The 27,267-nt window shown below is 42.0% G+C and overlaps 1 protein-coding gene across 1 annotated transcript; it reads right to left on the bottom strand.

Annotated features, from left to right (window-relative positions):
* Nucleotides 1-16,930: 16,930 nt before the first annotated feature.
* On the bottom strand, nucleotides 16,931-21,024 carry LOC115365061 (tumor necrosis factor ligand superfamily member 15-like). The gene is made up of 4 exons (XM_030059792.1): nucleotides 20,617-21,024; nucleotides 17,861-17,891; nucleotides 17,676-17,735; nucleotides 16,931-17,476 (listed from the first exon to the last, which is right to left on the bottom strand). The coding sequence occupies exons 1-4, from the start codon at nucleotides 20,848-20,850 to the stop codon at nucleotides 17,058-17,060; spliced, it is 744 nt and encodes a 247-aa protein (XP_029915652.1). The 5' UTR covers nucleotides 20,851-21,024; the 3' UTR covers nucleotides 16,931-17,057.
* Nucleotides 21,025-27,267: the final 6,243 nt, after the last annotated feature.

The raw sequence follows: 27,267 nt of genomic DNA, 5'->3' as shown, positions 1-27,267 counted from the left end.
TTCAGTAAAGAACCTTTTTTAAAATGGTTCTTAAGTAATTTTTTCAGAATAACCAACATGAACATGTTGTTGGCCGGTTCTCCACGTTCCTTGTTCCTTCACTGGGTTCCAGACGAGCTATTAAAAATGTCAGCTGTGCTGTGGCATTTCTCCCTGTTTTCTCCACCTAACTCCAACAAACATGAAGAAGCTTTAGTGCTTTAAAGAACCACAGAAAGTGTGTGAAGGGCCAGCCCCTAAATAAAGAAGCTGGTGAAGGTTCTTTGTAGAACCAGAGAGCTTTTTGAAGAACATGTTAAGATATGCTGTGCGTAGAGTTTACAGCTAATTTCCACTTCTTGTCCCTTGCTTTTACATGTCCAGTGTCTTGGGCACTGTTTTGCTATGAAAGTGAAAGGAGATAGAAAAACAATATTCTAAATTCGCAGCCGAGGGGAGCGCAGAGCAACTAACAAGATTTCACCACCATACAGGATTCATATAACACTCAAGGAACTATACAAGCCAACACTCTACCAAAGTTCAGTTTTGCCTTAAGGACCTCTTCTTACTTGGCTTATTACTTCATCTGCTTCATAGGCTCTTCAAAAACTGCCATTTACTATTAGCCTTTTTTCTGTAATTTAACTCATTGCTCTGATGCATTCATGTTGTTTTTTTCTTATATACACTACTCACAAAAAGTTAGGGATATTCGGCTTTCGGGTGAAATTTCAGGATGAACCTAAAATGCATTCTAACCTTTACAGGTGAACTTAATGTGACCTTCTGTAAACTTTTGAATGCACATGTCCAACTGTTCAATGTTTCAGTACTTTTTGCACAAGTTGCTGTTCTCTAACAAGGAGTTTAATGGCAAAATTCACAACAGGTGTTTGATCCATGAATCGACCAATAAATTTCCTGGTTCAATTAGAATTGGTATTTAAACAGTCCTCCTCATCATGCTGTTCACATTTTGACATCATGAGACCAAGACGACACCTAACAATTGATCAGCAGCACCTCGCCATTGCGATGCTTCAAACTGGATGTTCTCAGACGGAAGTGGCCACTGAGCTTAGAGTGTCACAGAGTGTCATCAGCAGGTTGCAACAGAGATACAGAGAGACTGGAAGAGTCACAGAAAGGCATAGAAGTGGACGTCCTTTGGCCACATCCCACACTGATGACCCCTTCATTGTGAACAGTGCCCTGCGGAACCGGATGATGAATGCCACTCAACTCCAGGCACATTTAAGGGAGGTGAGAGGCACCCAAGTGTCACATCAGACCATTCGAAACCGTTTACATCAGCATGGTCTGCGTGCTAGACGACCTGCAAGGGTACCTGACCACACCACCAGGCACAGGTGTCATCGTCTTGCATGGGCCAGGGAGCATTTACGCTGGACGAGGGACCAGTGGGCCTCAGTGCTGTTCTCTGATGAAAGCCGACTCATGTTGAGCAGAAATGATGGCTGCCAACGATGTTGGAGACGTCAAGGAGAGCCCTATGCATCAGCCACTGTTGTCACCAGACGAGCCTTTGGTGGTGGTGGTGTTACTGTGTGGGCAGGTGTGTCTAGTCAGTACAGAACTGCCCTACACTTTGTGAATGGTACAGTGACAAGCCCATACTACCTGAATAACATCATTAATCCAGTCATTGTGCCCCTGCATGAACAACACAGGCCTAATTTCATCTTCATGGACGACAATGCTCCAGCTCATCGAGGTCGTATCATTAGGGAATGGCTGCTGGAGACTGGGTTACCTCAGATGGAGTGGCCTGCACTTTCTCAGACCTGCATCCCATAGAAAACCTATGGGATCAGCTGAGTCGCCGTGTAGAGGCTCGGAGCTCTGTACCCCAGAACCTCAATGTCCTGAGGGCCGCCCTTCAAAAAGAGTGGGATGCCATGCCTCAGCAGACAATAAGTCGACTTGTGAACAGCATGAGACGTCGTTGTCAAGCTGTAATTGATGCTCAAGGGCACATGACAAGTTATTGAGACATTGACATTTTTTGTTGTGGTATACCCACCACTGTTGTTGGCTTTTGTTTCAAGAAATTGTTTGAGATGAGGAAATCACCAGTGCATGCTTCTACTTAAGTGCCCTACTTTCATGATATAATATCACTGTAGCGTGAACTTTTTTCATTTTCCGTAAATTTCACCCGAAAGCCAAATATCCCTAACTTTTTGTGAGTAGTGTAGATGCTTGCCATTTGAGTTTTGCTCAGTTTTATTCATTCTGTACTGTATAAAAATAAAGGAGCTTGGTATGACTGGGACACGTGAGAGAGTCAATAGCATGTTGTGGAATTCTACAACAAAAATGAACAGTCAGATGGTCTTCAGGCCTTTAATGCTGTGACAGCAGGAGAATCATACACACCAAAGCTTGGAGGTAGATTGTCCATATGACGGAGGTGACAGGAAGCTTTTAAGGTCTTCAGAGTTTACATAGTCAATCAGGTAATAAAGCAATAAAAAAAAACTTTCCAGAAACAGACCTAGTTAATGACCAGGCCTAGTCATAAATTCCAGACAAGTAACTGATCACTTCTAAATGAGATAAGCTGGCAGAGGGTCTGATCCATTGCAAATACCACCAGCTTAACTCTGAGGTTATACAAAGGCTAATGCATGATTTTAATGGTTAATTCCTTCACACTTCCCTCCTTTTCAACATTAAAATCATTGTGAGGTAATATAAACATATATCATAAGCATGGATACAAAGTTATTAAACACAGTCTTATTTACTTACATGGTCTGGAGATTCTGCTCATCTTTCAGCCTAATTTGATCCAACTGGATTAAATAAAAAGTTACCCAAACAAGACAGAAAGTCCAGGTCACATGATTCATATGAGGCCAAACATCCCTTCCCCTTAAGTGACTGGAGATGGGTAAAAGACTTCAAATGGCTAACTGAACTATAAAATGGGCACCAGGACAACCTCATATACATATGTGAGGGAAAAAGTGCATGATATTCAAACATACTCCAGGTCATGCTCAGAGCAAAACAAGAGGAATACAATCGTGAAGGTTATCACGAAGAGGACCATTATGCCCTCACTTAAGAAGCATCCAAATTTTTTGAAAGGATGCCAGGAGATTTTGATTTTCTCCTCCATGGCGGTCAGTTGTCTTCAGGGATGTCCCTCAAGTCTTCTTCCGCAGGCACGTTCACAGGTATGTCCGGGGCTTTCTCGCAGTGGGAACTATGAATCCACGTTGCTCTCTCTCCGATCTTTACTGCAGAGTCAGTAGTCAGCAGCACTTGAAATGGGCCTCTCCACCTGGGAGAATTCCACTTGCTTCTCCTCAAGTCTCATATCAGAATCCAGTCACCAGGTTGCAGAGAATGAAGAGGTCCTTCTGCAGGAGAGGGCAAGGCTGCTTTCACCTGTTGGTACATGACACTGACAACGTTAGACATTTTCCAGCAGCACACTACCAGACACTCATCTACCTGGGTAGTGTCTGTGGGCATCCCCCGGTATCCAGAAATCCCCACAGGCATTGGCCTGCCTGTGAGTACTTCATGGGGTGACAGTCCTGTGGTACTGTGTGTTCTGGCATGCATATACATTAGAACCAAGGGGAGGCACGTTATCCAATCCATGTCTGTTTCTTCCATCATTAGAAAGATGATAGAAATGTTATCACATTATTGACAAAATGAGCTCCATTGTCAGAACTTGGTTTGTTTGGAATTCCCCATCTGGGAATGATATCTTGCAGCAGGTGCTTTGCAACTGATTTAGCATCTGCATGTTTGCATGGGAAAACCATCTATCTATCTTCTTCTATCTATCTACCTTCTATCCATTTTGAAAACATGTCAGTCACTACCAAACAGTATTTGTAACCCCTACAAGGTGTAAATTCAATGAAATCCATCATCAAGTGTTCAAATGGCACAGATGGTGTGGGATGTGCAAATGCGTGTATTTTCTCACCTTTTCCAATATTGTTGCGAGCTCAGATGAATTTCAAGAGGTAGTCACCTGAAATGGTTTTCACTTCACAGGTGTGCCTTATCAGGGTTAATTGGTGGAATTTCTTGCTTTATCAATAGGGTTGGGACCATCAGTTGTGTTGTGCAGAAGTCAGGTTACTACACAGCCGACAGCCCTATTGGACAACTGTTAAAATTCATATTATGGCAAGAACCAATCAGCTAACTAAAGAAAAACCAGTGGCCATCATTACTTTAAGAAATGAAGGTCAGTCAGTCCGGAAAATTGCAAAAACCTTAAATGTGTCCCCAAGTGGAGTCGCAAAAACCATCAAGCGCTACAACGAAACTGGCACACATGAGGACCGACCCAGGAAAGGAAGACCAAGAGTCACCTCTGCTTCTGAGGACAAGTTCATCCGAGTCACCAGCCTCAGAAATGGCAAGTTAACAGCAGCTCAGATCAGAGACCAGATAAATCCCACACACAGTTCTAGCAGCAGACCCATCTCTAGAACAACTGTTAAGAGGAGACTGCGCCAATCAGGCCTTCATGGTCAAATAGCTGCTAGGAAACCACTGCTAAGGAGAGACAACAAGCAGAAGAGATTTGTTTGGGCCAAGAAACACAAGGAATGGACATTAGACCAGTGGAAATCTGTGCTTTGGTCTGATGAGTCCAAATTTGAGATCTTTGGTTCCAACTGCCGTGTCTTTGTGAGATGCAGAAAAGGTGAAGGGATGGATTCCACATGCCTGGTTCCCACTGTGAAGCATGGAGGAGGAGGTGTGATGGTGTGGGGGTGTTTTGCTGGTGACACTGTTGGGGATTTATTCAAAATTGAAGGCACACTGAACCAGCATGGCTACCACAGCATCCTGCAGCGACATGCCATCCCATCCGGTTTGCGTTTAGTTGGACCATCATTTATTTTTCAACAGGACAATGAGCCCAAACACACCTCCAGGCTGTGTAAGTGCTATTTGACCAAGAAGGAGAGTGATGGAGTGCTGCGGCAGATGACTTGGCCTCCACAGTCACCGGACCTGAACCCAATCCAGATGGTTTGGGGTGAGCTGGACCGCAGAGTGAAGGCAAAGGGGCCAACAAGTGCTAAACACCTCTGGGAACTCCTTCAAGACTGTTGGAAAACCATTTCAGGTGACTACCTCTTGAAGCTCATCGAGAGAATGCCAAGAGTGTGCAAAGCAGTAATCAGAGCAAAGGGTGGCTATTTTGAAGAAACTAGAATATAAAACATGTTTTCAGTTATTTCACCTTTTTTTGTTTAGTACATAACTCCACATGTTCATTCATAGTTTTGATTCCTTCAGTTAGAATCTACAATGTAAATAGTCATGAAAATAAAGAAAACGCATTGAATGAGAAGGTGTGTCCAAACTTTTGGCCTGTACTGTATATGCATCTTGTATATTAGCAGACCATGGAACGTTTGCATCAAAAGCACCTCTCACATCTTGCCAGTTTAATTTCAGGGTCTCAGTGAAAATAGATTCGAACTCAGCAGATGTAGGCCTTGCCTGAGTGACTAATTTCTTAATTGCTGTTGTATATACCTTACCATTCCGTCTGGGGTTGGGAAGCTCTGAAATCAGTGTTTTAAGCTCTTCCCTTTTCCAGGTTCTCCATACATACACATGATTCCCTCCTTGTGGATTTGGACATTCAATCATAGGCATCTGGAGTTTAGGATTTTTTACTCTTTTCTGTCTACTAAGCAACATAGTTGGTGAAAAGGTAAGGCTATCGTCTAACTGCCTTAAATCCCATAAACCTAGGTTTTCTGCTTCACTAATTTCCTCAGCCTCTTTCTGTTTGCGTCTGACCTCGCCCCTAATGAGTGGTTTATAACTAACTGATTCAGTGATCTGTGGCACATCATGATATGTACGTGTGCTAAGGCTAGTTGTGTAACGAACTTCTCCCTCTGCTGCTGATGCAGTGTGTGTGTGTGTATGTGTAGGTGTGTGTGGGGGAGGAAGACCTCCACCCTCAGCACCTTGCTGTCCTCTATCTATTGGTGGTTCTCCCCTATCTGCCTGCGGTCCTGTCTGCGGTCCTGCCCTCAAGTTGACAGATGCTAAAACTACCTTTAGCAGGAAATTCCCCTTTTTGACACCACAAAGACAATTCAGACGCCGCCAACTCACCACGCTTTTCATACATCCATTTTGCAACACCGGTTAAATCATTAAAATTAATTATCTTTCCACTGATGTTTCCCATCTTTTTAAATTTAAGTGCACTACTTTAACTAGATTTTTAATTTTACGCGCGAGTTTGTTGTTTCCTTTTTTTTTTTTTTTTTTTTTTTTTAGTTTTTTTCTACCTACTCACCATCAATTTCCATACAGTGGGTTTTCACCTTCAGAATTAATTACTTGTTCACAAAAAACAATAAAATACAACAACAGTAACTTCCAGGACAAAGCACTCCTCTGCAACAACACAAGCACAGACATAGACACAGACACAGACAAAGACACTCACACTCAGACAAACAAATAAGCCGGCAAAACCTTCAACACAGATCACGTGATTTCACTTAATTTAGCAGCTTAATTTCGGCTGGCGCCCACTGTTCTCCTCAGGAAACTGATTTACCCTGCAACTCAGAGGCCTTATGCCTCCTACTTCGGAGCTTGATGTCCTCAGAGGAATGATTCCTCCTACAAAAAATTTGAAGGCTTTTTCTGAAGGCTTAACATTATTTCTGCTCAAAATGGTATTTTGTTTTCAAATGACACACACAAACCATCATATGAATAGACATTTATAAGAACCAGCTGAACACTGATATGCTCTTTGTAAAACACTATGATGAATGGAAAACACTTCTTCTCCATTCATCATAATGACTTAGGCCTTTTTTTGTTCAGTGTTACACTTACTACACACAGTACATACATAAGTGTGTTGTAAAATATTTTAGAATATTGTTTTTATACTCACAACACACAAATACAGAGTAACAAATATATTTTACAGTTTTTTATGATTGCATAAACACTAAAAACAGAAGAAATCACATAATTATCGACACCTTACACTCAAGGAGCAAAACAGAGGACCAGATTTGCACCACTATAAACACAATGTCAGCCTCACACTTTCTGCAAAACACTACACACAGTGATTTGCAAAACACTACACACACTTGTATACGTTAGACACTGAAGTGCATCATGATGTCACTTCCTTGCAGTTCCAAAGCACTCCAAGACTGACAAACCAGCACACTCATGAGCCGGTTCATTGAACACATCGATCAGGTGTGCAAACATACGACTGCTCAACTGTAGACACACCAATCACAGATCACACACACATCATATTCTCACATTTTTGGACCAATTGCACAAACTCGTCACAAACCAAATGCACCAGATGCAACACATGGTCACCTGGGACAATGAGTCACTCCAGCGCTCTGCTCTGGTCCACAGCTGGTTTCAACAGCATCCACAGTTTACACTACTGTACCTTCCACCATATTCTCCATTTTTAAACCCCATGGAAGAGTTTTTCTCAGCGTGGCGGTGGAAGGTTTATGATCTTGGGCCCCCGGCTCAGGTACCCCTCATTCAGGCCAGGGAGGAGGCTTGTGACCACACAGACGCCACAGTGCAAGGATGGATCCACCATTCAAGACGGTTCTTTCCACGTTGTCTTGCCAGTGAGGATGTTGCTTGTGATGTTGATGAAATTCTCTGGCCAGATCCAGCTAGGCGACGATGTGTAGTATTTTCTGTTGTTGTTGTTGTTGTTTTTTTTTTTTTCAGATTTCTTTTTGTTTTCTTTCTTTTACTTTACAGTACTTGTAACCTGTACTTAGTAGCACAATATTTTATATTTGTCTATTTTCTGGGCTTACAGTGTTATTTACACTACTATGGTAGCAAAAATCTTGGGACATGTTTTGTTGTGATTGTCCATGTTGACTGATTTTGAGTATATGAAGAGAAATAAATCATATTTTCAGTAGTCTGCATTAGTGATCTTGTGTTTTGTGAATTTACAACATTGTATATTTGCACTTTCTCTGTGAACTTCACTTACAGCAGGCTAATCACTGAGAGATGGAATTGCTAAAAGTGTTTGAAGTTACAGTATTTTTACGGTTGTTTACACACTAAAATGAAAATTTTCACACAATTAACAAATCTTTACACACAACAAGCAAAACACCTGACTCAGCTTCACACTTTTTGCAAAACATTACACACAGTGATTTGCACAGTGATTTGCACACAGTGATTTGCACAGTGGTCACACTAATGAACGAACTGGATAAGCACATCGACCTGGTGTGGAAACACACATGTGCTTAACTGAAAACACAGCACTCAGAAAGGTATAAAAGCCAGCAGGTGAGTTCACCTGTCTTCAACAAAAATGGAAGGAGTTAGAAGAAGAGTGAGAATGAGAGGAGGAGCTCAAAGAGGAGAAGAAGGAGGTAGAGGAAGAGGCTGCGGTAGAGGAAGAGGTAGAGAGGGACATGAAGAAGTGATAGCACCTGAACAAAGAAGATACTTTGTTCTGATTTTCCTTGTTGATTGACATGTTACTGTAACTGAGTATATGGTAAGAAATAAATATTTTCAGTCTGCAGCATCAGTGTTGTGCAGTACTTGGTATGTTTATAGTACTTGTGTACTTTCTCTGTATACCTCAAAGTAATCATGAAGAATATATTGGGTTTGTCAATATATTTTTGTCATTTACAGTTTTTTATGATTGCTTACACACTAAGAACATCTGCTTAAACCAATGTGACAAAACTTGAAGTCATTGGAACTAAACCTTAAACACAGCGTGGCCATACCTTAGACACATGTGCTGCTCTGAACTGTGTTTGCAATTCTGCAACATACTTCTTCCTGAACACTAGACACTATTTCATACAGACGACACCTCGCTCAAAAATGAAAGCATGTGGTTACAATTGGGAAAACACTTATGTTCAAAATACAAAACACATCGGGTAATTAGAAAACCCGAGACACACACATGAAAGCACTTACTTAGAAAACTGAACACCAACCAGTCAGGGCCTAAGCACTACAAACAGGCCCCAGGTCAGCCATGTTGAGTACTTTGCGTGGAGGCGGTGAGAGAAAGAGGCACAGGAAGACATCGTATGCGATGTGGATGAGATTTTGTGGCCGTGCGTAGTTTGATTTTGTTGTATTGTTTTATTTTTGCTTTACATACTGTGCATGTATGTTTATTTATGTTTGTCAAAAGGCTCTTACCATGACAAAACCTTTCAAACATGCAGCAAAAGCACATTTTGTCAGCGCCCAATACAACTAATCCAGCCACTCACTCACTTCATATTCAACGCCAAAATGCAACACACCCTTTTCAGTCTGAGCAGGTTCAACCTCACTTTTTCTTGTGTGTATGCAGTCATATTTTTTGACAATTTACATCGTTACATATTGTAAAGCAAGTAGCAAAAGCCAATATTTCTCTCAAACAACTCAACTTCTGCCCAAATGAGTAGATTCCTTCAGTCAGCTCTACTGTACTGTAACACAGCTGACAGCAGAATACAAAATACAGCTGTCAGTTTGAACAAGGTTCTCCTGTGTGTGACACATTCAAATGTGAACTTACAGTAAAGAACTGCATCCAAACTCAGAAAGACTTTGAAGTGAAATTTTACTGTATTGATGGCAAAAACTGAAATACTGTAATTCACATACAGTATTACACAGGAAAATTAAAGGAGTTGAAAAAAATACCGAATACAATTTATAGGCCCTTTTTTTTTAGGTGCATCCTGATTGATTGGTGATTGGTGATTTGTGGAAAGGGTAGTGATGCAGGTGCACTAGTGATTTCACAGTGATGCAGGTGCAAAAGAGTGTGAAAAATGTGTGAATCCAATGAAAAGGTATGAACACATTTGCAAAAGAAAACTTCTGCTGTGGTTTGGAGGTGAAGATGATGACAAAGTGGACCCCAGTTTCATTAGACTGGAAAAAGTGATTGAAAAAAAACTTTACTGTAAAGTACAGTATACTCTATACCAGTGGTTCTCAACCTTTTTGGGGTCCTGGACCCCCTGCATATTTTTGATCGACCCTGAGGACCCCCCCGATCGGGGTGTGTGTGTGTGTGTGTGTGTGTGTGTGTGTGTGTGTGTGGGGTGGGGTGGGGGGGCGGTGGGAGGTGGGGGGGGGGGGGGTTAGAGGTGCAATTTGTTAGAAACAGCAGAATTACATTATGGCATTTAATTATTCTTTGAGGAAAATAAGAGCTTTCAGTTGTAACTTCCAGAACAAAACAACTTATGCAGTACTGCAGTGTTTCCAGTTTTCTTTTCCCACAACACTTTCCTTCATATGTTTCACAATAAAAGCATTATTAAGAAATGAATGGTGTATGCCCACTGAAACGCTAGGGGGCTCATAATTTGAAAAGGATGCAGATCATGTTAAGTTTGTATTAACAGTGTCATGCAGTTACTTTAACAATGCATCTCTGATTAAAATAAAGTGAATTAGGGCCTGCTCACATTAGGGCCGTTTGTTCTGTATCGTGCTAAAGCAAAAATGCCCCCCTCCCCAGTCCCCGACTGGCCTGCACTCATATTACCTAAAGCCCAAACGCGCCCAAGCACGATTGCCCCCGGTACGTACGTGATCACGTTGAAATACGACAACAGGTATGGTCCGACGTCATCATAAATCAGTATAGTTCAAATACATTTATCATGTCTTCCTTTTAACTAAAAGACATTTTTGTTCCTTTTAATAAAACATGGGATGTTTATTTACCTTGACAGTTTCGGAGGTAACTTCCTCCTTCTTCAGAAAGGTCCAACTGACAGCCAGAGCGGCACCTGGCAGAACCGGTAGAACCTGACTGGGTGCCGCGGCCGGTGCCGTCCGGCATCAGGTCTGCCGGATCTCTGCGCACACAGACTGCTGTACTTTCATTATAAACCGACTTTTGTTTATATGCGGTTGCAGCAGCACAACAGACACTGACACAGACAACATGGTTGATTATTGATTGCGCAACGCGTCCATTCGCCGGTAATCGCACCGCGCGCATTAAACAATTTTGCAGAGGCAGGAGGAAAGTTGCATGATTTACGTCATATCAACGTTCGCGCGCTGCGTGCGTGACCGTGCATGTGCTCGTGTATGCGCCCGTACCGTGCTGAAGCACACCCCTTCCAACCGTGCCAGAGGGGAAGTGTACTGTATTCAAGCACGATACGGAGCGATCACACTGGTCAAAGAATCCGGATTTTAGCGGCAAACGTGCCTGGGCGCTCCTTACACTTGTGAAACAGATGGAATTAGAGAAAAAAAAGTCCTTTTACCCTCTCTAGTTTAGGTAGATAAAGGTCTCAGTCACATTTGAGTAAAATAATCTTATTTCTATAAATGTCATAGAATCTTTTTAAAAAGATTTTATTTTCACGGACCCCTTGCAATTACACCACGGACCACTAGGGGTCCGCGGACCCCCGGTTGAGAAACACTGCTCTATACTGTATTCAGTTTTGAGTTTACACCTTTCTTATTTATTTTTATGTTTTGGTTATTTTGCAAACAGTTGTTACTGTGAAAAATGTGCTTACAGTTTTTTTTAAATTGCTAAAACACAAAACCCAATTCTCTAAACCAAATGATCAGTTCTCTAAACACATTTAACAAAACTAGCCCCCATTTGCCAAAACCATAAACACATTTCACATGAAGACACAATTCACAAAACGCAGTCCTCCTTTTCTCATAAATCTAAACACATTTTGTCTTGCTAAAACACAAGTTGCAAAAAACTCTGCTCAAATTCTCAAATTAAAGCTCATGTGATGCAAAATGCTTGCCACTGTCAGCAAAATTTGAACACAATGACCATACCTGGCTTCATTCATTGAACATAACAACTCAAAATTGAAGACACTTGTTGCAAATGATGTGGCCACACCTATAAAAAGCCAGTTCAGAGGGCACAGTTTGCTGAAGGTTCCAAACGTACACCACAATGTACAGAGGCAGAGGCAGAGGAAGAGGAGTTCAAGTCAGAGCAGGGAGAGGAGCAGGCCAAGGAGGGAGAGCAAGACAAACTCGCACCGTCATTACAGACGAGATAAGAGCAACAGTCATTGACCATGTCATTGTCCCTGGCATGACAAAGGCTGAAGCAGGAGTAAGTCCATCCAGACTAGGTTCTCAGTGGCCACCATTATCCAGGCGTTCAGAGAACACAACAGGTGCTGTACTGTACTGTATTGCTGTGTTGGTCACTACAGGAGATTTTTAGGTAGGAGTAGGTAGGAGTAGGCCTAGTAACATGGAACATGGAAGTTTAGGGCCCCCCCTCCTGTCAAATCCCACTTTAACCCCTGCCTATAGGGTACCCTTTGTGTGCAACTCTGATCGTATCAAAGACCTGCATTACGAGTATGTGCAAGCAAGTATACATCCATGTAACCAGATTAGAGAGTGGTTCAGCATCAACCAACAATTCCTCAATGTCTGTCTGCCACCCTAGTTACCTTTCCTCAACCCCATAGAGGAGGCTGGTATATATCATAGAGGGAAAATATTGCCTGCGATGTAGATGAGGCCCTGTGGCCCGACCCAGCTCAACGATGTGATGGCGCACAGTGATTTTGGTGTGTGTGTGTGGTATAGTTCCATAAATAAAAAAAACTTCACACCCTAAACATTGTGTTTTCAATGAGTATTGTTGTGTGTAATGGATCCTCTGTAGTGTTTGCATTGAGTTGTGATACAGTACAGTAGTGTACATACTGTATTTGTATGTAGATTTACATACTGTTCATATGAAACACACAAATCTATGAATGGCCAATACTCTACAGTAATATATTTTGAGAACAGATACTGTAAGGTTTCTAAAAATGTGCTTTGGCAGTTGTGAAAAAATGTAAAAAGAACATTCTCACACACTGAACACTGTGTTTTCAGTTGTTTTGATGTAGTGTGTAATGATGCGTATAGTGTTTAAATTTTTGCAGGCTTTGAGCAGCTGTTTTGGTGTGAAAGTTTGAGTTTCGAAAAGAGAAGGTGTGGTTTTGTGTATGTAGCTTTAGAAAAGTGTGTTGTGTTTAAAGTTTTGAGAAAATGGAGGAAAGTTTTGTGAAATGTGTTTTAGCAATTTAAAAAAACTGTAATTTCTATTTTGAGCTTTGCAGAATTCTTTTTGAAGAAATAAATGAAAAGCAGTAAAAAAAAAAAAATGCAGTGTTTTGTGTTAAGTATATTATTGTGTTGCTTGCTGCTGTGAAAGTGTGTTCATATGATGGAAATGTGTATCCTTTTGTCATCAGAGTTGCATTTTGACAAAGGATTTTTAAGTTTTGATGACTGAGTTTCAGTTTGCCATAAATGTGAATGGTTTATTTCCAGGTGTTGTGTCTTATTTGCGTTGTGTTTAGAGTTTTGGCACAGTGAGCAAAGCATTTGCAAAATGAGTTCAAGCAATCAAAAAAAAACAACAACTGTAAATTATCCCATAACCATGCTCTCAAACAATATTTCTGAATAAAGGGTTTTTACAAATGTGTTTTGAATTTATTACGGTAGTATGTAATAGACTGAAACAGTGTACGATCGTTGAAAGACTGTGTTAGTGACGTGAGAACAAAATAAGATTTTTATCAATTTGTTTATGGTTTTGGCTGATATGTTTCATTTTGCAAACAAACTGGGGTGTTCTGCAAATTGGGTGTGGTGTTTGGTTAATTGTGGGAGGTGTTTAGAAAAAAGGAGCCTTTTTTTCAAAAGTGCATGTAAACAATTGAAAAAAAAAAAACTGTAAACACAGCTGTGTGTAACTGGTTCAAACAGAATTAAGCCTTATGAAATGTGTGTGTTTCATATGGTAACATAATATGTTTTTTATAAATTAGTGTATAATTTTTACAAGGGTGTTTCATTTTGCACAGGATTTGAGGTGTTCTGCATATTGTGTGTGTGGTTGTGCTAAATGGGTGCAGTGTTTTGAAAATCGTGCTTAAGCAATCATAAAAAACTGTATTTTTCCCCACAAAAACAATGTACACCAGATGCTGTTATTATTGCTATAATAACAGCCAGATGCTGTTATCATTGTTTTGCCAAGATTCCACCAGCATGTCCACATCCCCACCAGAGGAAACAACACACTGGACCATGTCTACACCAATGTTCCTGGCAGCTACAGAGCCCCCCCACGTCCTCAGTCAGACCACATCTCCCTGCTTCTCCTGCCTACCTACATCCAGCTGACAAAAAGGGTCAAACCAACTGTAAAAACAGTTTAAGTGTGGACAGATGAAGCTACAGCAGCTCTAAACTATATGTGCATATTTCAGTTGGAGGCATTACTGTAATCCCCTCGCTTTAAAGGCACTTTAAGGAAAAATTGGCACTACTTACCCCACTCTCCCCTATTCTCCCAACAAAACTCTGAGGCATACACCTTATTCTTTATCATTTACAGCTACCTTTTTGACCCGCTTGGTCTCCGGTCGCCAGCTTCTCCCGACACACACACTCTAGACTGTGCAGCACCTGCCCTACACGTTGCGCACTAATTAACCCTTAAAGGGGCCACAGCACTTGTATAACACAAGGTTCTCCTGTAGGCCAATGGCATCAGGTTAGCGATCCCATCCTCGTCGCCAAATTGTCATGGAATTCTACAACAAAAATGAACAGTCAGATGGTCTTCAGGCCTTTAATGCTGTGACAGCAGGAGAATCATACACACCAAAGCTTGGAGGTAGATTGTCCATATGACGGAGGTGACAGGAAGCTTTTAAGGTCTTCAGAGTTTACATATACTTTGCATGTCTTACATAGTCAATCAGGTAATAAAGCAATAAAAAACTTTCCAGAAACAAACCTAGCTAATGAACCAGCCTAGTCATAAATTCCAGAAAAGTAACTGATCACTTCTAAATGAGATAAGCTGGCAGAGGGTCTGATCCATTGCAAATACCACAAGCTTAACTCTGAGGTTAGACAAAGGCTAATGCAATACATGATTTTAATGGTTAATTCCTTCACATAGCACTCCTCAAAATGACTCATGTTAATACTGCCATTGAACCCTCTCACACATCCAGGCCAGCCCACACACAAAGGCATGTACACAATTCAAATAGCAGACAGATGAGTATTATGCAGGAAGTGCTGGAGGCTGAAGTGAAACCCATTAAGAGCACAGATCAAAGAATTCAACTTTCGATGTTCTTGGTGATGAAATGACACAGAAAGCCATGAAGTCATAACTCACATAATTCAGTACAAGTACACATGCGTCTATAGTGATTCACATAATTCTTCTCTAACAAGCAAAACGACCTTCTTTCAGTATGTTACGTCTTTTAGTGCAGGAAGTTTTCATTTAACCTGTGTTTCCCTTTCCCATTCATTCCAAATGCCCTGGTGGTGTTGCTTTTTCCGGCCTAGGAATAGTGGCACTCACATCGGATAGTGACGCCACAGTGGGAAGAAAAACATGATCACTCAACATTACCATTCCTGGAAAGCAGTCAGGTTTACTTCTCCCTTAAAAGTGGCCAAGGTAAATAAAGCAGTAACAAATAACACATCACATACCAGGATAGGTGGGACTCAGTTAGACAAGAAAATTCCCAGGCTGTCAATGATATGAGTGACTCAGTGATATTTCTTAGACAAAGATTGAATTTGCTGCAGCTAACCAAAATCTACAAGATGACTCTTGTAACCAAACTAACTAAACAGTACATTGCTACATAAGAAAGAAAGATTTTATATATTACTATATCTGCTGGGGGGGTGCTACAAGTGGACAGGGCTGCAACACATTCCAGGTACAAAAGCTACAGAGACTGTTGTCAAAGAAATCCACTTGGGCAGAAACAGTGTTTAACCCTCAAGCAACCAACTAGGGTCATATCTGAGCCCAGACATTTGCTTTTATCTACAGGGTGTCCATAAAGTCTCTTTACAGTTTAACAAATTTATTACAAAAGCAAGTGAATAGACAAATCGTGGAAATTATTATAAAATGAGGAGTAGGTATTGTAGTTTTTTTTTTTTTTTTTTTTTTTTTTGCCTCATTTAATACACCTCTATATGGGCATGTGTGGGGTCATTTTTTCCATTCCAAACAAACACTGTAATTGTAATATTGTAATAATTGTAATACTATATTTGGGTTGAATGTCTGTAATATGACTCTCTGGATCACAGATTGAAAATGTTCCAGATTTACTTTAATCTAGATTGAAATGATCTGATTCATGGGTCCAAGATTAGTGTTAGTGCTTTAGTAAACGCAGGTTTAAGTTAAAGCTTCAAGGCAGCACGTTTATTCCTGCTGCAAGAGGAGAAATGACACCCATCCGGTTTCTCCTCCCACTCCACACAGTTGAGGACTTTTCTAGAACTAGTCCACATTTTACAATAATTAGACATTAGTAAAAAAAAAAAAAAAAAAAGATGAAGCAAGTCTTCACTGAGTGCTTAACTGAGTGCAAAACACCACAGCAATAACCACTTCTCACCACAAGTATTACCAAAACCAAGTAGAACACTTTAAATTTAATAAAGGACTCCATAATCTGGAAGTAACTAATCTGGTTAAGGTGTGTTTCAGAAAGTCATGTTATAGGCCCAAATTGTAATCCCTGTTGGTAAACTGCCCCTTTAACCCTATAAAGCCATTTGTATCATATATGATACACGTTATCAAATAACATTTTCCGTTTCAGTTTAATCAATACTTGACCAAAATACTGTTGTATACCTTTGGACACTTCCCCTGTTCACCCTGGACCATACCATTGGCACTTCAAGTATTGTGATATATGATACAACAGAAAAATCATATGTAATAACATATTTTTTGAAGTCTTTTTTTCTTTCTTTCTTCTTTTTTTTTTTTTTTACATTTTGTTATAGGACTAAATAAAGGGTTCAATTTCCAAAAATTTGAATTTTCTGCCAATTCTTTCATAGTTCAGGCTTTATAGGGTTAAGATGTAACGTTAGCAATGTCACGAGGTGCAATGTGAAAATGGTCACAAGGCACCTTCCGGTGGCTGGCTGAGTCATTGTGGCTCAAGATCAGCACCAAAGAACACTTGGTGTTCTTCATGACAAATCAGTTCAGGGTGGCTTGATCTCACCCACAGTCTGTCTTTGGCCTTCAGAGGAAACACTGCAGACGCATAGAGTGATTTCTTGGGCCTGGTCATGCTGCAGCTCATCGTGTCCACTGATGACATTAGAGTCACATTATCCGGGTAGCTCTGCTGAAACCTGTACACCCACTGAAACAGCCTCAGCTCCTCTTCGCAGGGGAAATCATCGTATTTCTCGTAGGTGATCTGCACATAAACCTTGTAGTTGCCATCCCTGGGCACCACAAGGTTTCCATCAAAGTAGCCAAAACCTCCGTCCAGGTGGGCGTGTCCTCGCTTGTCCTCCCATTCAAGGACATCCTTCTCAGTGGAACGGTGGGATACAGCTGAGGAAGAGGACAGAAAGACAAGTACACAAGCATAAATTAGTGTTTCTGCTTTTATATCACGTCAAGATCATGTGCCACATCTTTCATCAACTTTAATCACATCTTCTCCATATTGCCCACCATCACAGGCTCATTGAAATGTGTTGGACTTGGCTGCACATGTTTCCATGCCCACACAAGTGGTTTTAGAGCTTACCTGTCACCAGAGCACTTGGATTGCCAGGCTGCTTCTGCTGCTCCTGTTTGCCGCTGACGGCTGCAAGATCAAAAGCAATCCGTTATTGATTACTGAATAAAATCGCATTACGCATTTACTTTGCCTGGCTAGAACGAGGTCCATACAGCCTCACTCTCACTATCATCGTGAATGAGATGACTTACCGGATGAATGGTCACCCTCGTGCACCATGTGCTGCAAGATTAGAAGCACAGTGTTACCAACACTTAGCACGGTGACAATGATAGAAGAGTCACAGGAGGTAAATAAAGAAGGTTTGGTCTGGTATTCAGACATGTTTCTGAGATTCCAAACTGTGGGGGATGAACTGTAGTTATGGTTTCACTGCAAACACATTCAGGTTCCAGGGAAAAGCAGGGGCTCTGTTGGCCCCTTACAGGCTACTCACATTACCCTGTTTGTACCGTGCCCAAGAACGTGTGACCCCAAAATCCGGATTATTTGACTAGTGTGATCGCTCCGTTCCGTGCTTGAATACAGTACACTTCACCCGCTCTGGCACGGTTGGAGGTGGTCAGGTCCACCCACTCAGGTCTGCTGGATCTGACAGGTGCGCTGCGCACACAGACTGCCATAGCAGCCAGCTGCCCGCTCCGGCTGTCAGTTTTGCTTTAGCACGATACGGAGCAACTGGCCCTAATGTGAGTAGGCCCTTAGTATCAGGGGCTGGATCCAAACACTTGTAGGGGGTCCAGGGGCAATTTACAAAATGTATTTATTTATGTATTGTTTGCTTGTTTGTGAGGGCCACAATGGAAAAGTTACCAAAAATGCCATCCTCTTTCCTCTACCTCATCTCATCTCATCTCAGCTGACCTCTCCAGGTCTCTCCTCTTCTCTCCTCTCCTCTTTCCTCCTTTCCTCTTTCCTCTTCTCCTATCCTCTTTATTTTTTGTTCTTTATTTATTGTTGTAATATTTTGTAGGATTAATGCACATATTTAGATTTGCCATTGCGTTTAATACAACTTAATACACATTGTGTTTTTTACGTTTTTTTTTTTGTTTTGTTTGTTTGTTGTTTTGTTTTTTTTTACAAATTTTTAAGGCACATATTTTTACATTTCTTATTTCTTTCTCTATTTCATATAATTTAAGTCTTCTTTTGAGAATAGGGGAGACTGGGGACAGTTGCAACACTTTTTACATTACCCTCAGTTACTCAGAGACTATTTGGACTAGGCACACCAAATTTTTACATATTAAACCTACATCTGTCTGCTATATACCCATACCATTTAAAGATGGCTACATATAACATATCAATCACAATATTTATTTGAATAAAGGAATTCAAACGTTGCAACTGACCCCAAACCTGGGGACAGTTGCAACACGGATCAGGGACGGTTGCAACATACTAAAAAATCATTAAATTTCACCAATTATCTTCTGATTTTTGTCTGAATAAGCACAGTATACAGTATTAAAGTATTTACTAAGTTTTGTTTTGTGTAAAACATAGGCCTACCCTGAGTTAATGTGTAGATGTTACTGAAGCTATAGAAACTCAATATTTCAGTTTGAGACAAAAAGAATGGAGTAGTTTGCAGTACAAAAAACATTTATTAAACATGTTAACAAACAGTTAACGGTTTTAGTTAACAAAATTAACATTGTTTTAAAACTCCAGTGAATACAAACTTTTGCTCAACAAGTTATTTGGGGAATTATTTTGTTTATCATTAGCATTAGTTTCTCATTATGATTGCCTGTTCTGTTCATCATGAGCAATGAAATATATTAATTGTGCCTATTTTGAGCTAAAAATCTTCAAAAATACTGTTGTGTGGTCTGTTTTGATATTAGCATAGGGACAGTTGCAACTGTTGCAACCGTCCCTGTGGTATCAGTCATGACAAAACACCATGTGCTAACTAGCCACAGTGACATTGACACATGTAAACGGTGTCACTGAATAGTCAACAAAACAGTGATTCAAGCTAGGTAGGTTTGGATTAATTCATACAAAAGACCAGGACAGTATGACAAAAATACAGCTCATGAAAAAATCTACTTTCATACCTCCAAAACAGTTTTGCCTTGATAAAAGCTGGACCAGATGATCATTATGGCCACTCTCTTGTTTGTGGGTAGAGGGTCTAACTGAGCATGTGCAGTGTGAGTGTCATCACTCTAGCATGTTTCTGATTGGAGAAATAAGGCTTGTTGCAACCGTCCCTTGTTGCAACTGTCCCCAGTCTCCCCTACTGCAACTGCAACGGACTCAGTTTCCCCTCAGAGATCAAAAGAGTATTTCTGATTCTGATTCTCTCCTCTCCAGGCCTCCTCTCTTCTCTTGTGGTAGTTGCATCAACTGCTAACCTGTCCCTGTCACAAGCCTGGATTGTCTGGCTCACTGGGACCGTTATTGAGGAAAAGCTTTCGTATATGCATTGTTTTGCTCCGTGGTGTGTCCAGTCAAGTGTGCACATGTCTCACTGGTTAGGGAGCTAGTGAGGAGGGGGAAGGGAGATAGTGACAAGCAGGTCCTGGGAAGAAGGTATTCAGGACTTTGACCCCAGACTAGCCAGGCAGGCCACGCCCCCGGAAAAAACCCCCATCTCATTCTACATGACAAGGCTTTTACTCTGTTCTATTACTTTTTATGGAATAGAGACACGGTGGTCTTAAGCCTTTTAAATCCCCAAAAGCACCAAAACGACACCCACGACAAATCACAGCTTTCAGTTTCCTGTGGCTTTACATTAACTATCACAGCCTTGAAACTGGAAGTAAATTTAGCTATTGCGTACATAACAGAAAAGCTTCAGACATTTGCCATTTGAAAGCTTAACTAGAGAAAATCAATCAAAAATAAGTTTGAAAAAGCCACTGCAAACACTGAGCTACAGAGGCAGCTGAGCAGGTAGCTGCAGCGAGCTCAGGTGTGTTCCTACCTGGCAGTCGGATGAACGGGCACTTCTCCCGACCACACACATGAGCACCACAGCCAGGACCAGTGGCACCAGCAGCAGGCTCGCCGTCACCAAGAAGCGCACCAGCCGCTGCATCTGCGTCTCCTTGTGGCGCAGGAGCTCAATCAGAGTTTGTTGCCGACACAAGCTCTCCTCCTCCCCGCAGCAGCTGCAGCTGCAGCGGCAGCCGTCCCCCTCCGGCCCGCTGGTTCCCATCGTCAGATCAGCCACCGTGTTCACACTCCATTTATCAGCTCGGTCGCCCACGTTCCGCACACCGGCTGCCAAACTCTGTTGCACCGAGTTTCAGTCACTAATCTCCTATAAAGTTTCAGGCACCAACTTCCTCTTTCCACAGCTCCTCCAGTCAGTCTGCCTTCAGCACTACACGCCCTCACTAGGCTCATACACTCAGCATGCCACACACCAACACACTATAGTGTTTATAGTGGAAGCCTCATTAGTATGACCGGAAACAAGTTAACGCCCCTGTTACCTTCAAATTTACTGCCATGTTTTATTAATCAACCCCGTTAACCTGATCCCAGTAATTTGAACCTCCAGAAAACGATTATAATTATAAAAGAATGTTACCCAAGATTATGTGTCAGGTACTGTAGCCTATATGTCTTGTTGACGACCTAAATAGCTCTTAAAATAAACCCCTCCCCATACCCCCGGCACAGCTACAGGTGTGGTTATGTTATTGCACCTGTGTTGTGGTGCTGCAGGTGCGTTATGTTGCTACAGGTGTGGTTATGTTACTACAGGTGTGTTATGTTACTACAGGTGTGGTTATGTTGCTATAGGTGTGGTTATGTTACTACTACGACCGCAAAATACGCATGGCAGCCACGATGCATACGCGCACGCGTTGTCAGCAGCAAGTATATTCCGGCGTTAAAGCAGAGGGATTTTTTTTTAAGATTATAAATGTCATGTTCTAGTTTGTCAGCATCCAAAACAACTAAAACTAATTGGGGTGAAATGTTGATATTTCTTATGTTTTAGGCTATACAGCTAAAACAGCCTGGAGTCAAATTGACCCCAAAATGTGTACAACATGTGTCCAGGCCACTGAAAACATATCATGTTGATTTCACCCACTTGTCTCCAGTGTATGATGATGATGTATGACATGTATGATCACCCTAGGAGAAATTTTCCCATGTTTGTGGAAATCAGAAACTATGTGCGCATCCATTTACCAAAAGTCTTTCACTTCTAGATTAGTGCATTCTCCAAAATGCGTGTACTACCTGAAAGTTACCACACTTTTATGATTCATTACAATCTGCCAATCTGTCACTTACAGGAATATGATTGTTTTACTTTGGATTTTTTTCTTCCTCCTTTTCTTTGTTTCTTTGTTCATTGTTTTCTGTTCTCTGTCCTACACAGACGTTTACCAGACCAACTCATTCTTCACATGTATGCCCCAGTCTCTGTTTAATGTAAAGTTTGTCCCACTATAGTATTGTAAGTATGTGTGATGTCATAAGTGTCTTTTCTTGCATAATTATAATGAAAACTTGAAAAGTTGCAGTTTCTGGGGAAACTGCATGGGCAAGCTGGAAGATGTGGTAAACCACCAGCCCTATGCTGTTGTGGCCACTAGGATGTCTTTGGCCAGCTGCTGTGGTATACTGGGTGGCTGCTAAGGTGCTGCAAGGCTGATACTATGCTTTTCCTGATGGTTGCTATGCTGTTGCGAGGCAGTTCCTATGGTGTTCTTGATGGTTGCTAGGGCATTGCTAGGCGTTGCTATGGTGTTCTGGGTGGTTGCTAGGGCGTTGCTAGGCGGTTGCTATGGTGTTCCTGATGGCCGCTATGATGTTGCTAGGTGGTTGCTATGGTGTTTCTGATGGTTGCTAAGGTGTTGCTAGGCAGTTGCTATGGTGTTCTGGGTGGTTGCTAGGGTGTTTCTATGGTGTTTTTGATAGTTGCTAGGGTGTTGCTAGGCAGTTGCTATGGTGTTTGGGGGGGTTGCTAAGGCGTTGCTAGGTGGTTGCTATGGTGATTAGGGTGGTTGCTATGGGGTTGCTAGGGTGTTTTGGGTCCTTGCTATGGACTTACATTAGTGTTTGGGGTCAGTGCTGGGATGCATTGGCTGCAGTGCTAGTGGCCCTTGAGACAGAATAGAAGAGATACAGAGCCGTGTGTGTATCTCTGTGTCAGTGAGAGGGGACTTTCTCCCTGGCAGGCTCTCCCAACATTGCGCCATTAATGTGTATTGCGTCCAGATTTCCGCTTAAAACTGGAATTGCGCCCCTCCTTGAACTGCCACCTCCCCTCCTTGAACTGCCACCTCCCCTTCTTGAACTGCCACCTTAACGTGGTGGAGGGGTTTGTGTGCCCACATGATCCTGGGAGCTATGTTGCCGGGGGCATTTTGTCCCTGTTAGGGTCTCCCATGGCAAACAGGTCCTAGGTGATGAGCCAGACTAAGCGCAGTTCAAAAACCCCTTATGAAGAGAAGACCATCAAGGACCGTGACGTCGCCCGGTACGGCGGAGCCGGGGCTCCACCCTGGAGCCAGGCCTGGGGTTGGGGCTCGTGAGCGAGCGCCTGGTGGCCGGGCCTTTGCCCACGGGGCCCGGCCGGGCCCAGCCCGAACTGGTGACGTGGGTCCAACCCTCTGCAGGCTCACCACCCACAAGGGTAGCCGTAAGGGGCTGGTGCCTTGTGGATTGGGTAACAGCCGAAGGCGAGGGCCTCGGCGACCCGATCCCCGGACGCAACGGCTGGGAGCTTTGGGTAATGACCGAAAGGACAAGATCGCGGATACAAGCGGCTGAAATGAGTTTCCTTCGCAGGGTGGCCGGGCGCTCCCTTAGAGATAGGGTGAGGAGCTCGGTCACTCGGGAGGAGCTCGGAGTAGAGCCGCTGCTCCTCCGCATCGAGAGGAACCAGTTGAGGTGGCTCGGGCATCTGTTTCGGATGCCCCCTGGACGCCTCCCTGGGGAGGTGTTCCGGGCATGCCCCACTGGGAGGAGGCCCCGGGGAAGACCCAGGACACGCTGGAGGGACTATGTCTCTCGGCTGGCCTGGGAATGCCTTGGGGTTCCCCCCGAGGAGCTGGCGGAAGTGTCTGGGGAGAGGGAAGCCTGGGCGTCCCTGCTTAGACTGCTGCCCCCGCGACCCGGTCCCGGATAAGCGGCAGAAGATGGATGGATGGATGGATGGACTGGAATTGCGGAGAAACGGAAAGTCGGAGCGGCTTGAAAATTCACACGTTGCTTCTTCTTCACAAGATGCACGTTTTTTGTATTTGGTGCGGGTCAAAAGCTCTGCACCCTGGAGCCTTCCGAAGTTTTGGCCATTCATTTTGGATGGATTCTTTATAAAAGTAATACCTCCCAATCGGGCCACTCATTTTTCCAATTCATTGTGTGGGCCTAAAACGAAAGCTGTGGAAGTAGTTACGTGCCAAAAAACGTACGGAATAATAAAGAAAGAAATAGTAGGAAGAACATGAGTGTGCAAGCTTCCAGCTTGCCCACTAATTATGTTTTTTCTTTAGTGAATGCAGATAAACCAGATTTTTTGGAAATAACCATTAATGTAAGTCATCCCAGAAGCTTTTGGAAAACATACATGGAAAACAAAAAAGTTGTTTCAACACCTGTACAACATAAAATAAATGATTTTCTTCAGCTTTTGGTGAATCTTCCCTTAGTTTTTCAATAAGAGCTAAGGAGAAATGTTGGGTATTCTCCACATGAATAACACACATCCACCACCCAGGCTCTGCTACAGTTCCCATTGTTTCCATTTCTGTGCCAAATGTCTTTTCCTGCCTGTGTGTCACACTGACTCATGACTCAGTCAACTGACCTCAGAGCACTGAGTGAGGTCAATTTCCAGTTCAAGTTTATTATGAGCCCCCTCCCCAAAGATGTTTTTCTTGGAAATCCTTGGAAAAAAATACGCACCCCTACTTCATAATGCTCAAGGAGTAAGACAACACACAGATTAAAAAGGCAGAGGATGCAGCGGAGTGTGCTGTATTCATTGCTCCTGTAGCTGGATGCACCCAGTTGCAGAGGGCTAGCAACTCAGGTTCATGCCATCAAATGGAAATTAATACATCAATTGATGTTAGCTCATAAGGAATTAGCACATTATAATAAAGATTATTCATTGTTAGCTCAGGAAGGCACATCATGTGTTCTTGATCATTTCATTATTAGCAGAATAAGTCATCATGATTCATACATTAGTTAAACTATTTACAAGGGCTGTGGAAAAAAACAGCTGTTACAAATCATAATTTTTGTTTTTTTTGTTTTTTCTATTGCCATGCTGAGCCTGAATCATTATGCCATCCTTAAATTAAATTAAATGTAAAAAATAAAAATACATTTTTACATTAAATTAAAAGACAACTAGTTGTAGTTTTCTTATTTTTCTTTGTTATATTAATTTAATTAATCAATTATAATTTTATTTTATTGATCTTTTATACATTAGTAAAATTATGAAAGCCCTCAACTTTTGTAAAATATAATAAATAAATAATATTTTTAAAAAGAAAAGACCTTAACTTTGTCCAAAATTGCACAATATTCTAACACTGAATCATAATTCATATTCAGTTTGTTCATATGATTTCAAAGGGCTCCCAACTGATTCCCACTGATGCCCACTAAAGTCTTACCAAAATAATTTGATCATTCAACAGGGAACTAATTGGTGCTCACTGCTCAAACTTGTAATGATTTCAACATGACCTGCTGACATCAAAGGTTTTGGCAAAGCTCGATCCAGTTTGAATTGGAGTCCAACTCAATTAAGGAGTTAGGAGACATGATCCATGTTTAAATATAGTGCAGCCAGTTATCATCTTTGTCATCTGTAACTTGTGTAGGCCTAACATGTCATCTGGTGACAACATCCCCCAACACTCTCCCACAAAACTGATCACAAATGGACTGAGTTAGCAGTAATTATTATATGGCTCATTATTGTCATGAACCCAATTTCCCCTCGGGGGTCAATAAAGTATTTCTGATTCTGATTCTGAACAGAATTTATGTGTGAAATTAGCGACAGGATGCACAGCCAGCTGATTTGTTTGCAAATGTCGTGCATCATTTTTATCAGAGAAATCTGTCTGCACAACAACTGTACTGCAGCACAGAGAGCAGATGGCCACATGTCTGGTGCAGTCTTGTGGTGTACCTCATGAGTTCATGAGTTATGTGGAAATAGAGATAACACTGGATGTTTTTGATGTGGTCACTTTTGGGCATGCAGTCATGAATGTGCTACTTTGTTAGCTAGAAGGAAACATTTACAAACATGTATTAATCATTTGAGGTCAATTTGACAGCAGTAATTCAAACCTTCAAAAAATAATTATAATAAAAGCTGTTACCCAAGTTTATGTGTCAGGTACTTCATGTGTTTTGTTGATGTCCTAAATAGCCCTTTCAATAAAATATATAAAATAATTCAAGTACAATACACCAAGAAACACTGATGCACACCAAATGTGTCCTGGGCATTGAAAACATATCATCATTTTAATTTTATGTCCCCATTAAATTAGAAAAAGTCATAAAATATGAAGCAAAAGAAAAAAAAAAAAACCTAACCCTAAAAATGTTAATCATGTATAAACATTAAGGGCTCTATTTTCCCGGCGCAGCGCAGGGTGGCGCAGTGAGGCGAACCCCACGCAGAACTATTTTCGACCAGCGCAACCAGAGGGGTGCACAGTTTCGGAATTTGGCAGACCGAGGTGCGCTGAGATGGGAGTGGCGGCGCAGCAGGCGAAGGTGTCAACAGATTCATCTTGATGCAGTGACATTTTCGTGCCAAAAGGCTTCGCCGAGGTGCGCTCAAAGCTCGCCATCTGAAACCACGTCTACTTTCAGCGTAGTGCAATTTTGGCTGACAGGCACCAAACCTCACAATCAGCACAAACGGTGCCAATCCCCTTTGATATGACATCAGTTGTGATGGGACCATCGATATGGAGATAAATTTATGTGGTATAGTGTTTTTGTCGGTATTTATTGCATTGTTAATGTGCCTGACATTCTGGAAACCTGCCCGTGAGGTTTTGGTGACGTGTGCGCACTGCGTGCCTGTCTGCCAAAGTTGCACTACGCCGGGTCCACTCCGCCTGCGGCAGTAGACCTCCTTGTCAATTGTGTAAACGTTCATTACGCTTTCGCGCACCGCATTTTAAAGGTGAGGACAGGGGCTCATTTGATTGGTTTAAAGTGAATCGGCTGTGTCAAACCCACTCCACGCCTTCTCTCCTCCCTTGCGCCGGTAGGAGGAACGGCGGAGTACTTGCGCCACGGCGCACGGCGTGCCAAAATTGCAAAATTCACCCTGCCTTGCCCGGTCTGCGAAAATAGAGCCCTAAGCTCTAAGTTGCTGCTGGGCTCGTTTTAATACAGAGTATTGCAGTATCCGTTCAAATCACAATGCTTTTGCATTTGATAATTGCAACTCAATGTTCTTTGGTGGAGTTTGTGAGAGTGATGTGTTAGAAGTGGTCAACAAGTTTAAGCATAAAAAAATCCACTGACGGTAATACTATTGATATGTCACTTATAAAAGATGTAATTGATAGTGTCCCCAAGTTATTCACGTATATATGTAACAGATCCTTTC

Source organism: Myripristis murdjan, chromosome 9, assembly GCF_902150065.1.
Source record: "Myripristis murdjan chromosome 9, fMyrMur1.1, whole genome shotgun sequence".
NCBI lineage: Eukaryota > Metazoa > Chordata > Actinopteri > Holocentriformes > Holocentridae > Myripristis > Myripristis murdjan.
Note: the sequence above shows the minus strand (reverse complement) of the source record. Positions and strands in the feature narration are given on the sequence as shown.